Source organism: Dendrobates tinctorius, unplaced genomic scaffold, assembly GCF_039654945.1.
Source record: "Dendrobates tinctorius isolate UK_male_01 unplaced genomic scaffold, ASM3965494v1 ptg000230l, whole genome shotgun sequence".
NCBI lineage: Eukaryota > Metazoa > Chordata > Amphibia > Anura > Dendrobatidae > Dendrobates > Dendrobates tinctorius.
The window spans coordinates 12,672,441-12,688,238 of NW_027361897.1; the positions used below are offsets into that span (position 1 = coordinate 12,672,441).

Here is a 15,798-nt window from a genome sequence, read left to right on the forward strand (position 1 = left end):
GGAATTTTTTGCGTGGATTTGCTGCGGTTTTTTATCCGCAGCATGTGACTTCTTTGTGCGGATTCCGCAGCGGTTTGGCACCTGCTCCATAACAGGTGTCAAACCGCAGAGGAAAACCGCAGGTCTTTTGACCTGCGGATTTAGACAAATACGCGCGAAAAATTCCGCAGCGTGTGCACACACCCCAATACCTACCTAGTGGATAAGTAATGTATTTGGTACATCCCTGTAACCCTTTTATTATTTTTGGGTTCTAATGTTTTTAGCAAGCAAACATCTCTGCACTGAAATCCGCAGTACAAGCAAAGATTCCTGATTCGAGACTGGCAGAAATATGGCTGAAGCTCATCGATCAGCTTATTGAAGACTCCATGTATGTATGGCTGTGTTGGATGGGGGAAGTATTCCAGAATGATTGCGATGTAATATCTAGCAGACTGCCACCTACCATCACACATTAGGAAGTGAATAAACGTCCTGAGCAGGGTTTGAATAGAGTGATTAGCTGCTCGCTTCTCACGCCGTCGATGGCTTCTATATCATACTGGCATCATGAGTCCAGCCATGATTGTTAACCATTTGGGTGCCACTGTCAATTTCTGACAGCAGCTTTTCAATAAATTGGTTGACAGTGTTTGCATGCACTGGTTCCCTTCAATTCCGCCTTCCCGACGAGATCACTTGGTATCGATGGGTTACGCTGGCTGCCGGAGGGGTCTACAGAAAGCCCCCATGACTGCCCTGGTAAGAGCTTCATTGATGCCCACGACTTTTCCTAAAAATGGATGTACTCTGATTGCAGTTTCAAGTTCTCCAATGTGCCTAAAAATTCAAGAAAAATTAAAAAAAAAAAAAAAAAAAAAAAAATCGATATAAATTCAACTCTAAAATATAGATAAGAAAAAAAATAAATACATTTAGTATCGCCACATCTGTGAAAATCCAGTCTATCAAATATAAGATTAATCTGTAAGGAGAAAAAAAAATCAAAACGTCAATATTGCATTTTTTTGGTTTCACTAAAATTGCAATATAAAGTTGGCTCGCTAAATGAAAAGCAAGAACTCTCTTTACTCCAACAAAATGAAAAACTTTATGGGTGTTGGAAAATGGCGACACAAAGCAAAACATTTTTTCTTTTTTAAATCCTTAATGTGTTTTAAATTACTTTTTTTTTTTTTTTTTTTAAATTATTATTTCTATGAAAGGTTGATATCTTCATAATCGCACTGACATGAGCAATCCTTTACACCACAATAAATGCCGAGAAAAAAAAAGGTGGCAGTACATTTTTATTTTTCTTCACAATTTCATACCTCTACATTATTTTTTTTTTTCCCTGTGTTTTTTTTGTTTGTTTTTTTTCGGTACATTGTACGGTTTAATAAATTGTGCCGTTCAGAAACTACAGCTTGTCCCACATAAAAAAACAAGTTCTCGTATGTCCACCGACAAAAAAAAATAAGTTTATGGCTCTTAGAAAAAGACTTGAAAAATCGAAGGCACAAAATGTGAAGTTGGTACTTAGTAATCTGTTTACTTCTGATTTTGCTTCCTGGTAAATTTCAATCCTGTTATCCTTGCAAGGTTCTTCGTGCACTGACTCCTTGCAGCCAATCTGAAAGAGCAGAGCTGCAGTGTAAAACATGGAGAACAGAGAAGCGGCCTGAGTCTCTGATGAGCAAGGGATGTAGATCCCTGAGCATCACCCATTACCCAAATATAGTGTAACCAAGCTGCATTCACTAGGCATAATGCTAGAGTCCAGCCCACAATAAGTATTGTAAAAAGTGATTTGTGGCATATTGTGTCTAATGCCGCATGTTTAGGTGTTCTCTTCCACACCCATTATGGGTCTCTGTTTGCTGTCGGTGAATGAAATCCCTGCATATATTCATAACCTAGAAACCGGTCTTGATTGTGCTACTCACAGCTGGAGGTTTGTTACAATGTATTCGGTCTAGGCTAGGCAATCCTCTGATCTGTCTGTTACCTCATTTCTGTCTTTTTCTATTTATCTTCACCTTTTCTTGCGCTCTCCTACCTGTATATCTGACAATGGATCCGCTACAAATATCTGTGATAGAGAATGGGAGCCTGTCCTGGAGTTTACAGGACCCCGTGGTACGCCGGCGTGGAGTTTGCTGTGATTTATTGTGTATTGGACTGGGGTGCCTTGGACCCACCAGTAACATGAATTCTGGGGACCCATTCCTCATCTACACACACCAGTATTACATTCCTGGCCAAAACATTCTCTATGCATATGAATGGAAAGGTGGCTGCACCATCCTGCGGGTTTAACCACAAAATGCTGCAGTTTTTAAATTTTTTTTTTTTTTTTTTTTTTTTTGCATGATTTTTAACAATGCATTTGAAAACCGAGCAGGTTTGAAGTAAGAGTGCATGTCGGTGAAGTTTTATGACCCATTGCCGAAAGTAGCTTGGTGCATGGCTTTTATGGCTTCTACCTTGACCTGAGGGTCCCCTTTGCCCTATGAGCAGGTGGGTGCTTGCTGGTACATTGGCAGGCCACAGTCTGTTGGCGATGTCGAGGAGGCGGGAATGGAGCATATTGGTTGGCTTCTCTGTTTTGTTCTCTTGAGCAACTTTCATCTATGTAATGGCTAATTTGGTTAAATAATTGGGCTGTGAGCTGCCTTTGTATATAGTGTATTTACACCGTATACAGTGCCATATACTACTTATGTTGGGCAGCGGAGTAGGAGACCACTCCTGCAAAGGGGCCCACTGGGAGTTTCACCTGTTCCCCTGTGGGCCAGTCCAAGCCAGCATGTGAATGTGTTTAATAGGTCACTCTGCTTTACTAATGTTTAGGAGGCCGCTACCTTCTCTGGAAGGGAAGTCCCACGTCACAGTGCTGGACATGCAGCTTTATAAGCTCAGACAGACTTCCCTGAAGATGATGGGGGAGGCAGCCGTGCGGATGAGGAGCGAAGCCACCGACGTGAAAGCCACACTGCCGGAAATAGAAGACTGGTTGGAAAGACTGCAGCAGATTGCGGAAGAGGTCAGTAAATTATATGTTCTACGTATCACATACAAATTTTGAGAAGGGATATGCTATAGGGGATGTGAAAAGAGGCAGATGCTGCACAAAATATTTGGCCTCATCCCATCCAATTTATGGAAGACCAATGTAAAATATTTAACTTTCACACAATGCATATATTCCCTCATCTCATACAGATACCAGACCCACTCCACTCATGCAGAAATCAGACCCCCAGCTCACACCCCTTGAGCTCATACAGGCCCCCAGCTCACACCTCTTGAGCTCATACAGACCCCCAGCTCACACCCCTTGAGCTCATGCAGGCCCCCAGCTCACACCTCTTGAGCTCATACAGGCCCCCAGCTCACACCCCTTGAGCTCATACAGGCCCCCAGCTCACACCCCTTGAGCTCATACAGGCCCCCAGCTCACACTCGCTCAACTCATACAGACCCCCTCAACTGTTAGATCCTCTTAACTCGTACAGTCACCCAGAGAAGACGCCAGACCGCATCCCTGTCATCTCATATGGACCCCCAGACCGCACCCCCTCAACTCATAGACCCCATAAAGTCATACAGTGCCCTAGACATCCGCTGTTACATCTGCCGCACTCCCGCTGCACTCACATGACTGAAACCTGAACGCTACTGGAAGGAATAAAGTTAATTCACTCCTGGCAGTGGGGCTCCCAGTGCCGCAGAACAGCTATTAACCTGCAGATGAACCCCATACAGTGGTTACAGAAAGTATTCAGACCCTTTTGAATTTTTCACTTTGTTTCATTGCAGCCATTTGGTAAATTAAAAAATGTTAATTTTTGTTCCCATTAATGTACACTCTGCACCCCATATTGTCTGAAAAAAACAAATGTAGAAATTTTTTCAACAAAGAAAGAGTAAAAAACTAAAAAGGGGTCTGAATACTTTCCGTACCCACTGTATCTGCAGGTTAATAACATTTCTTCATGTGATGTGTTCACTTTAAATTGCATATTCGCTGTGAAAGACTTCCTTTAAGGGAATCTTTTAGCACATCTTTATATATGGAAGTAGTGCTATGACTGTATAGGCACTTTTCCTCCAATAAAAATTATACCTTTATTGTAGCGATCTGACCTGCCAGTCTTGATAAATCTAGTGTAGAAGTGAAATGCAAATCAGGTTAGAAGTGCCGTGGGGCGTGTCTATGCACTTCCAGCCTGATTTGCATTTCACTTTTACACTAGATTTCTTATGACTGGCACATCAGATCTCTGCGAAAAAGGTATAATTTTGATCAGGGAGGCAAATTCCCTTACAACCGTACCACTACTTCCATACATAAAAAGCCCACTGATAGGATCCCTTTAAATTGATGCAGATTGGGGGTGTTTCATTGAAAGCTTTGGCATGCTAATACGTAATCAAATCTACAATGCGGAGTAAAGTGGCTTTCTTTTGGGATCCGTGTTATAAAACAACGACTAATCCTCCTCGTCACGTTTCAATTTTAGCCTCAGAACAGTATGCCGGATGTGATCATCTGGATGATTAGAGCGGAGAAAAGACTGGCGTACGCCCGTGTCCCTGCCCACCAAGTTCTTTTCTCATCCATTAGTGAAGAGGCCTGTGGGAAATATTGTGGGAAGACTCAGACAATCTTCCTGCAGGTAGGTGACTAATGAATGTCCACTTCATGTAATGCTATAATATCATCACCCCAGTAAATGTCACGTTATTTTTATTACTTTATTGACTTAAGTTTGGTTTACTGGAGACCCCTTTTATTAGCTGAAACTATTGGTAATGAGGCCTGTAAAATCTTAAAGGTGATGGGTCTAATGTATGAAAAACTGCCTTAGTTGCTCATAGCAACCAATCATGGCTCAGCTTTCATTTCTTAAACTGCTGTGGTAGAATAAAACCTGAGCTCTGATTGGTTCCTATGAGAAGCAAACACCAATTGAGTCAAAACTGTTGAAAAGCAAAATTGTCGCCCCTCCTAACGATTTTCTTTAGTAAATACTCATATTCCCCATTAGATTAATCTATGTGGTGTTCCTTTTATTATTCCTCTTGAAAATGTGTGGCTATATTAAAAATTGGGTGTCGTTATTCCTCCCTGTCAAAGGGCTGTGTCCATATACAGCCTAAATCTATCAGCGCCGATTGTTCTGTGGTAGACGGGTAACACGCACTTGTCAATTTATTTAGACCGTTCTATGAGAAATAACTGGTGAGTGGTACAGGCAGAAAGTCCGGGAGAAGATCCCGAATTATTGTTATATGAATTAAAAGGGTATTTTCATCTCCAAAATCCTATCCCAATGTGTGGTAAGTGTAATCCTAGCAAATGCCTCCAGGACTATTCTAAATTTCTAATTGGAGGTATTTGCTAATATTTTTATTACACCTACTGCATATTGGGGTAGGATCTTGGAGATGGGCATACCCCTTTTTAAGTGTTTAGTGTATTTGACCTTTTTTTTTTTTTTTTTAATTTAAGTAATTTTCATTGAGATTTTCAATACAAAAATGAAAAACAGAAAAACAACAACCCACAATAGACGTATATACAGCTCTAACCCTATTCTCCCCTTCCCCCCCCAGTTTACAATCTCCATACAAACATTATTATAATGGTAAAATTGTACAGCTGATTACATATAGTGCCGCTCCCAGAATTGTTACAATAGTAAAATGGAAAACCACAAAAACAGGTTAATATGAGTCTCAGTTAAAGAGCTACATATCTGAAGTCTCCCCGTTATATGCCAGATCAAATTACCACATAATCTGTCGGGGTCAAATCTTGTTCCAACTCTTCATATTAAGGCTAGTTTCACACTAGCGTTTATTCCACGCAGCGCATGGCGCCGCTATGCCCCGCCCCCTGCCGGCTCCCTGCCCGCCCCATCCGGTCATTGCCACCTACTATCGCACATGGATGCTTGCGATCTGCGCACCCTATCTTTAGCATAGGGTGCGCAGATCGTGCGCTGGCCGTGCGCTAGTAGTATTTTGGTGTGCGCTGCGCACTTTTGAATGTGTGCCCGTGCGCGCCGAACGCAGCATGTTGCAGTTCGGCGCGCACGGCGCACCTTCAAAAGTGCGCAGCGCAAGCCAAAATCCTACTAGCGCACGATATGCGCACCCTATGCTAAAGGCAGGCAGGCAGGGAGCCAGCAGGGGGCGGGGATTAGCGGCGCCGTGCGCTGCGTGGAATAAACGCTAGTGTGAAACTAGCCTTTGATAGACCCAACCTGAACCTGGTCAGCTCTCTCGATGCAAGACCAGAATGATCAATCCAACATGCCCATATTTTTTCAAATTTGGAAATAGAATTTCTCTTGCGATATATACCTTTTTCTAAATTAACTAGCCAGTTAATTTTGTTCACATATTCTGCAATTCTGGGGATTTGGTGGGAGATCAATATTGGGCTATTAAATTCCTGGCCATAAAAAGCATTCTCGATACAGCTAGCTTCCCAACCTCTTCTGTTGGCAAGTCTTCTATATATCCTAGGATACATACAAAGGGGGTTCTGCTCAGCTCAACCGAATATACTATATTAATTATCCCTATTACTCCTCTCCAGAACACTTCAAGATTTGGACACGACCATAACGTGCAGTAGGGAGGCTGTGTCCATTCGACATCTTGGGCAAAGAGGATCGGGCCTAACTCCAATATTGAACAAAAACTTGGGAGTGCGATAAACTTGATGAATATAAATGTGACCAACGATGGGCTTCTCCCAGCGAGCGTCGGGGAGCTCTTTCTAATATTTCTGACCATAAATAGTCCTCAATAGGACCAATATCTCGCTCACACTTCTCCTACGCACGTACAGGATGATTCTGAAGCACCAAATGTAGCATGATCCAGTTTAAATGAGAAATCATCCCAGCTGTTCCTGTGGATTTTTCAATATGCTGTATAATCTTATTCTGTTGTATGGGTTTTCCTGCAATGAGGTTTTCTCCTTGGTACGCATACCTAAGTTGTAAATACTTGTAAAATTCTGAATCCCAAATTCCATACGTAAATAAGTAAAATCTCTAATTCTATCTCCCGCCAATATATGTTCAAATCTGCATATCCCTCTTCGGGCCCAACTCTCAAAACCCTCCAAGTGGCTGAGATTAGATAGGGAAGGGGTATTCTTAGAAAGGAGGGGTATTCGTATTTGATCTTTAAACCATGTGAGACTCATTATGGTGATTATTGCACTGTAGCCCGTTCCCCCTCCAGGGTGTATGTGTATTTCTGGAATGGGTGTATGGAGCGGGCTCAAGAGCTGAGCCTGCTTAAAACATAATGGGTGCCGATTGTGTTATACACCCAGAACCTGCCTCTAAGGCCCGGGTCAGATTTGCGAGTACAATGCGAGAAACTCGCACATCAATACCCAACACTCGGGACCAGAGTGTGTGGCTGTATAGAAATACATGCAGACTCGCATCACACTCGAAAGTGTGACCCCGGCCTAACCGCAGCGATCGGAGTTAGGTACAATCATTACTGTTTAACCATTAAATGCCACCGTTGCTGCAATCTTTGTACTTCTATAAAGTCTAGTCTATAGCGCAGGCCATAAAATAGACTGTTAGGAGAATAACAGGATAGTAAAAAATTTTCTCCTTCGCCTCATTGGGGACACAGGTACTGTGGATGTATGCTACTGCCGCCTGGAGGCCGACACTAAGTGGGAAAAAAAGAGGTTAGCTCCTTCTCCGCCGTATACACCCTCGCCCTGATTGCTGGCGGAAACCAGTTCATGCTTGGTGTCCGTTGGAGGCACACGTCTGTTTTTTTTCCTCCAGACTTTTTTTTTTTTTCTATGAAGATGAGACAGGGGCGACGGACCCTATTGAAAGGGTCCGATCTCCCCAAACCAACAACGGGCGAGCACGTGTGAGTATCGCCTCCACCTATCCTCTCCAGCAACGAGGGACATGTCTGGTCTTTTTTTCCCAGACTTTTTTATTTTTACCTTCCATGAAGATGAGACAGGGGCAATGGATCCTATTGAAAGGGTCCGATTTCCCCAAACCAACAATGGGTGAGCACGTGCGAGTGTCGCCTCCACGTATCCTCTCCCGCAACGTGGGACATTATGCCGGACTTAGCCCTGACCACCCTTAGGTATTGAAACCAAGGGCTGTACAGAGGCACAAGCATAGTCCGTGCGGCCCCCACTGCTCCACTAATGCCAGACTGCGGTGCTGCAAGGCGGCGGACGGTCCCTCTCCTCACCCCTTGAAGGGGTTAGATGGAGCTAGGGTGCCTGCACTGTCCTATATGTGGCCCCCCTCCCCTCTACCTGAGCTGGGAAGCTGAAGCATCGTCACGGAGGGGATGGCCTGGGAGGGCTCCTGCCGCAGCGTCCACAGGGCTGGAGCCCTTAGCCTTGTCATGTCGGGCGAAGGTCACCCCTGTCGCTCATGGCGGCGTGTCCGGCCACGTATCTTCGGCTGGCGGTCGGTGGCGTGTGTCTCCCCCCCCCCTCGCGGGCAGACGCTGAAAGTCCAGCCCGCAGCTTCGGCCAGTGCTGGGCCGCGGATGGAAGTCCCGCCTCCCTTCGCATCACTTCCGGCGGCCAGCCCCCCATGGCCTGGGCGGGCGCCGAAGAAATTGAGCTCCCGGCTTCGGACCAGCGCTAGGCCTCAGCCAGAAGTACCGCCCAGGATGCCGCCTCTTCCATCAGCCCGCCCGTAGCTGAGGCGCGTGCTTCTTTGAGTGGAGCAACGCCTGGCACTTCCAGGACATGTGGGGGGCACGGGACTGGGATAAGTGCTGCACCCCAACCCGCGAGGCCACGTTACGGGTAGACGAGGAGTGTTCTTCCTCCCCAGCAGGCTGCAGTACTGATGCCTGGCAGATGCAGCATCTCCAGAAAAGCGAAGGCATACCCGTTACTATACGCTGCATGCATCTCTTGTCGGGCCGCTTTCCCGCGGGCGCAGAGCAAGCGATTATGCGAAGCCTGCGATTCCAAACGCGCCCAGGAGCCCTCCCCTGCGACCGAGCCCAGTGTTCCAGAATGGGCCTTATCACTGTCGCAGTCTATGGCGTCCCTTACGAGAGCAATCGGGTCGCTTCGCGCCCCAGATAGGGGCAGGGATAGTGGCTCGCCTGTCTTAGAGGGGTCCTCCACCTCACAGGAGCCTCCGGCCTGCAGGGGCCGCTCTGACTCCAGGCAGACGCGGGGGAAACTAACCCACACGGCGTCTCCTGGTCCATCAGGTGCCTCGGCATCCGTGAGTTCTGCTTCTCGCTCTCCCTCACCAGAAGTCAAGAGCGAGCAAAGTTCAGATTATGACTCAGACGATCCCCTGGTTCTGGGTACCCCGGGGTGTCGAAAAACAGTGGACAGCCTCATCGAAGCCGTCAGACTCTGGGGATCGAGGATGATTCCACCCTGGCTTCAGGCCATAAGGTGTCATTTAAGCGAGCTAAGCGGCCGCATAGAGTTTTTTGCACTGACCCAGAGCTTGAGGACATAGTGCAACAACACAGGGAACGGCCAGATAGGTGTTTCTCAGGCCAGAAGGTGCTGGAAGCAGGGTATCTGTTTGCCCCGGATCTCTGTAAAAAATGGGCGGAATCCCCAACGGTGGATCCACCCGTGTCACGCTTGGCCTCTAAAACCCTGTTATCCATACCTAGTGGTTCTTCTATTAAGGACCCCACTGATCGTCTCATAGAGAGCTTGGCTCGCTCAGTTTTTGAAGCGTCAGGATCAGCACTCTCTCCCTTGTCCGCAGCAACGTGGGTAGCTAAGGCCATGACTTCTTGGTCTGAATCATTGAACAGAGCCTTGCAGGATGGGGCGCTACCTGCAGAGGTATCAGAGATCACAAGTCAGATCGCTATGGCTGGGGACTACTTAATCAATGCTTCTTTGGATGCAGCCAATTGCGCGGCACTGGCTGCCGCAAGCACAATTTCCATAAGTAGAGCCTTATGGGTAAGGACATGGTGGGCCGATTCAATCTCAGGAAGTCCTTGACTTCCCTACCTTATCAGTGCGGCCGCCTATTCGGAGAGAAGTTAGACCAGCTCATCTCCAACACCACAGGAGGGAAGAGCGGGTTTCTCCCTCAACAAAGGGTCAAACCGCCGTTTCGCCACCAGTTTCAGGCACGGGCCTTTCGCAACCCCTGGTGGACTACAGCGGCCAGTTTTGCTGCTTCAAGTCACCCCAACCAGGATAGGGATCGACAAGTCTCAGAGCCAACCCGTTGAGGAGATTGCGTGCTCACCAGCCCAGGTTGAGGGGAACCAGGTCCCAGAGAGCCTCAGCCAAATGACTCGAGGCATTCTTTAGGCGACCTCAGCAAAGTAGGCGGCCGCCTACTCTGGTTCACCACGTCTGGGTCACCGTCGCACACGACTCATGGGTGAGAAAGCTGGTATCCTCAGGGTACAAGATAGAACTGCTTTGGGGGGTACCTGACAAACTTTCTCTCCCTTCTTCCCAAAGGGGAGACCCGGGCAAGGGCGTTGCTAGGAGCCATCGATTTACTCCAGCACAATGGAGTCATTATTCCCGTACCAAAGCACGAGAAGGCTCAGGGCTTCTATTCCAACCTATTCGCGGTCCCCAAGAAGGATGGGGCAGTCAGGCCTGTTTTGGACCTAAAGCTCCTGAACAAATTTATCAGGATCAGACCTTTTCCGGATGGAGTCTCTCCGTTCAGTTATATCGGCCATGGGGCAGGGAGAATACTGGGCCACTATCGACATCCAGGACGCCAACCTGCACATCCCCACTTTCCCCTCCGCATCAAAGATTTCTATGCTTCGCCATCAGCAGTTTACATTTCCAATTCGCAGCGCTGCCCTCTGGGCCAGCCACTGCCCCCAGAGTGTTCACAAAGGTCATGACAGGTCGTCATGGCCATCCTGCACTCTCGGGGCATAGTCGTTTTGCCTTACTTAGACGACCTCTTGGTCAAGGGCCCTTCAATTCGGGCATGCGAGGAAAGTATCTCTTTCCCACTTAGGATGGTTGGTCAACATGAAGAAATCATCCCTGGTCCCAGCTCAGAGGATTGCCTTTTTAGGGATGATCTTCGGCACCTGCCGAGAGTTGGTAATTCTCCCCCGAGACAAAGCCCTAGCGCTCCGGCAGGGAGTCTGGACGCTTCGCCGACCGGTCCCTCACATCCGTTTTCGGGATGAGGATACTAGGAAAGATGGTGGCAGCGATGGAAGAGATCTCGTTCGCCCAGTTTCATCTTCGCCCCCTGCAGCACGCCCTCTTGTCATCCCAGGAACTCGATCACCGGTGCCGGTTGTCCTCTCAGGTCAGTCACTCGAGTGGTGGACAGTCAGTTCCGCACTGCTTCAGGGGAAACCTTTTCTCCCAGACCATTGGTTGGTAGTCACAACCGATGCCAGCCTCTTCGGCTGGGGAGCGATTTTTCACCACCACACGACCCAGGGACGGTGGTCGCCGCAGGAGGCACGCCTCCCGATCAACTTGTTGGAAGTACGAGCGATCTGGCTGGCTCTGCAACAGTTTCAGCACCTTCTAGCAGGCCGCCCCGTCCGGATTCAGTCGGACAATGCCACGGCAGTGGCTTACATAAATCACTAAGGGGGCACCCGCAGCAGAGCAACCATGCACGAGGTAGGGCACGTTCTCCACTGGGCCGGAAGGAACCACTCGATGATATCGGCGGTCTACATCCCGGGTGTGGGGAACTGGGCGGCAGATTTTCCTCAGCCGGCAGGGTCTTGCGTCCGGGGAATGGTCACTGCACCCCGATGTCTTCCAGCAGAGTTGCCAACAGTGGGGAACACCGGATGTGGACCTGATGGCCTCCAGGGTGAACGCCAAGGTGCCCATATTTGTCGCTCGGTCCCGAGACCCGCAGGCGATCGCCGTGGAGGCGTTTGTTCTGCCATGGAACCAGTTTCGCCTCCCATACTTATTCCCCCCGCTGCCACTACTTCCGAGGGTCATCAAAAAGATCAAAACAGAGGTGATTTCAGCGATTCTGCTTGCCCCAGACTGGCCCCGTCGAACGTGGTACGCAGATCTAGTGCAGCTGCTCGCCGACGTTCCTTGGCGACTGCCAGAGCGCCCAGATCTACTTTCCCAGGGCCCGATCTTGCACCCGAGCTCAGGGGTCTTGTGCTTGACGGCATGGCCGTTGAATCTGGGATTCGGACCCAGGCGGGGTTTGGGCGTGAGGTGGTGGCTACAATGGTTAGCGTCCGTAAGCCTACCCTGGTGCGAATTTACCATCACACCTGGAAGGTGTTCTTTTCTTTCTGTCGAGACCGCGGTTATCCTCCGCTGAGATTCTCTCTTCCCAGCATCTTGGCCTTTCTATGGTCTGGCCTAGATTCAGGATTGGCCCCGAGCTCTTTCAGGAGACAGATATCGGTTTTATCCGTCCTGTTCCAGCAGGTAAAAACTTTCATCCAGCAATTGGTACCTCCCTATAGGGTGCCCCTGGACGCCTGGGACCTTAACCTGGTCCTAAGTGTTTTGCAGGAAGCGCCATTTGAACCGCTACAGGATGTCTACTTGTCATACATTTCCTGGAAGGTAGTGTTTCGTGTGGCGATAACATCAATCAGGTGGGTCTCTGAGCTGGCAGCTCTATCCTACCAAGCCCCATTTCTCACTTTCCACAAGGATAAGGTGGTTCTCAGACCTGCCCCCCCCCCTTTTCTGCCGAAGGTCGTTTCCTCGTTTCACATTAATGAAGATAATATCTTGCCTTTCATTCTGTCCAGCATCGGTACACCGAGTGGAAAAGGCTCTTCACACGTTGGACCTGGTAAGAGCCCTCAGGAGGTACGTGTCACAGACTGCTCCCTTTTGGCAGACAGACACGCTATTCGTGCTCCCTGAGGGGCGCAGGAAGGGTCTCGCTGCCTCGAAATCGACCATAGCCAGATGGATTTGTTTGACTATTCAGGAGTCCTACCGCATCAGAGATGCGCCGGTTCCAGCAGGAATCAGAGCACACTCTACTCAGGCAGTGGGCGCCTCTTGGGCGCTTCGGCACCAGAATTCGACAGAACAGGTTTGCAAGGCAGCAACCTGGTCCAGTCTGCACACGTTTGCCAAACATTACAATATCCATACTCTGGCTTCAGCGGATGCGAGCCTAGGTAGAAGGATTCTCCAAGCTGCGGTGGCGCACCTTTAGACAGGAGGTGCATGTAGCTTGGATCGGTGAGTCAACTTCCCACCCAGGGGGCGTCCCACAGTACCTGTGTCCCCCAATGAGGCGAAGGAGAAACATGGATTTTTGTGATAACTCACCGTAAAATCCTTTTCTCCGAGACGCTCATTCGGGGACACAGCACCCACCTTGATAGCCAGTTGGCTCTTGTATATTTAATTAATGTGCATTTTTGTTGACATTGAGGTGGTTATTTTCTAGACATTTTGTTACTTGCATTAAGGCTGATTTTATTGTTCTACTGCTTTTGCTCTAAACTTGTTTCTGCCCGCATTCAGGTTGAGGGTGTATACGTTGGAGGAGCTAACCTCTTTTTTTCACTTAGTGTCAGCCTCCAGGCGGCAGTAGCATAAACCCACAGTACATGTGTCCCCCAATGAGCATCTCAGAGAAAAGGATTTTACTGTGAGTTTATCACAAAAATCCCTGTTTTGTAAAATGTATAAAACAGTGCGCTCTCCCTCCCCTCCCAAAAAAAGCAATCATTGTATGTATCTCAAAATGGTACCAAAACAACAACATGTCATGGAAAAAAAAAAAAAAAATCAGTCAGCTACATCAATGAAAAAATAAAAAGTTTACAGGTCTCCAAAAATGGTGACACAAACAAATTTATCTGTTAATAATCATTTTGCAAAAGTTATTTTTTACCTCACAATAAGCTCTGTTAAAAAAACAAAAAACAAACAAAAAAAACAGCTGCAGACTTGCGTCTTTATTTTTGCAATTTACTTTTTTTTTTTTCCTCCCCTCCTCCTTGTTTTTTTGTACACTACAATAATGTGAATAGCTTCCTTCAAACCTCTAGCTCATCCCACAATAAAATACGTCCTCCTAAAGTTATTAGAAAAAAAAAAAAGTTATAGCTCTTGGACGAAGGGAAGACAAAAATGAAAGTACAAAATTTGGATCCAATATGAAGGGGGTAATGGCAGTACTTTGTTCATCACTTAGTTATGTATTTTTTCTATTGCATTATTTGAACTGTAAGGTGTATTTTCGTACTTGGCATTTTTCATATAAACCTTGGAGTGATCATTATATGTTGTGTGGTTTTTTTTTTTTTTTTTTTTGTTTTTTTTTTTGTTACATACTTATTTGCTCAATTTGTGGTATTACTACATGGTATACCATGTGGGGTGACCTCTAGCCATATTTTGCTCGGGTCGATCGTAGTGTTCTCATTTTTGAGGTTATTGTATTGTCCTGTTCCATCCTTCGTGTTATTGCTTTTGGATGTACGGACGTGCAGCCTATTCGATATGTGACATTTTTTTCTTTGGATTGTGGTTATGATTGTAATGTGGGGTGTATGCACCCTCGGACTGGCCCACAGCAGAGCGGGAGAACCCTCTGGTAGGCCGCTGTGAAGAAGTGCTAATGAGCAGCGCTATTACACTTGACTCACAATTTAGGGAAAAAGTTATAATCTAATCATTCATTAAACATGCTAGCCAAATTAATATTATACAGAAGCAAAAGTAAATTTGTGTACTAGGGTCAGGTTATTTTTACATGTAGCTCAACAGTGGGAGCCAAGAATCAATGTTAGTGGGACGCCCGATGCAGGGTGTGTGCCAATGTACATGAGCAATGTGAATCCCGGTCCTATTGTAGAAATGTCTCACCGTGCACATTTTCCCTTATATCCTAGTACCCGATGGAGAAAAATAAAGGCACAAAAATTCCAGTTCAGTTACGAGTCAGCATGTGGCTGGGGCTGTCCGCTGTCGAGAAGAAATTTAACAGCTACGCGGAAGGGACCTTCAGTGTATACGCCGAGATGGTAAGGCCGACATATCCACTGTTTCGGAGTTTGGGCAGTTCAGTTTAGATGTAAATATAACATTAGAGGAGTACCAGATTTTTCGGCATTCTGTTTTGTTTTTTTTATTTGTGGCCATTTGGATTAGCTCCTCAGAATTTTAGGGAAAAATTGTAATTTTATTAACAATTTTATTGCTCATCTATTTACATTGTCTCTTTTAAAGGGTTCTCCCATCTATGACATCACTTTATGGTCAGTGGGGGCTCAGGGCTGCTTTAATTCTGAGAATGAAGGGACTGCAGTGCTAGATCTTAATCACTGGTTCCCCCCCCCCCCCCCCGGCTGTGCAGGCGCCTTGCAATTCCCTGGAGAGCTGCGAGATCCGCTGTGCAGGACAAAATGAGAAGGGGAAACGACTATGCCAGTGATAAGTGATAAATCCCATCACCTGCATAGAGTTAGAAGGAAATAATAACCTAATTATTGCTAACTGCGGCCACCACTAGAGGGAGCTTTCTGCATACTGATATTTAATGACTTTTTAGGTTTTGGAAAACAACGTCTTTGCTGCAGTTTTTTTTCTTGTGTTTTTTTTATTTTTTATTTATTTTTTTAATATAATATAATCCTTTGCTTCCCCTCCCCAGCTACAGCGCCAAGTCTCTGCCACCACTCCAGGTTTTTTTTTTTCTTTTACGAAACTGTATCCACAGGGGCAGGAGCTGTCTGGAACCAGAAAACCCTTTAACTTCGTAATGAGATATTATGTGATAAGCCCCTAACGGTGGCTGCAGAAAAGCAAAAGCTGCAAAATGT

At 46.8% G+C, this 15,798-nt stretch overlaps 1 protein-coding gene across 6 annotated transcripts in view; it reads left to right on the forward strand.

Moving 5' to 3' along the window:
• MYOF (myoferlin) overlaps positions 1-15,798 on the forward strand; it is a 195,795-nt gene that overhangs the window by 97,573 nt on the left and 82,424 nt on the right. For all 6 annotated transcript variants that reach the window (XM_073555843.1, XM_073555844.1, XM_073555846.1 and 3 more), the window contains 4 exons: positions 267-373; positions 2,839-3,031; positions 4,512-4,667; positions 14,869-15,000. In XM_073555843.1, the coding sequence (XP_073411944.1) occupies positions 267-373; positions 2,839-3,031; positions 4,512-4,667; positions 14,869-15,000 (588 nt within the window). The remainder of the gene's footprint in view (positions 1-266; positions 374-2,838; positions 3,032-4,511; positions 4,668-14,868; positions 15,001-15,798) is intronic.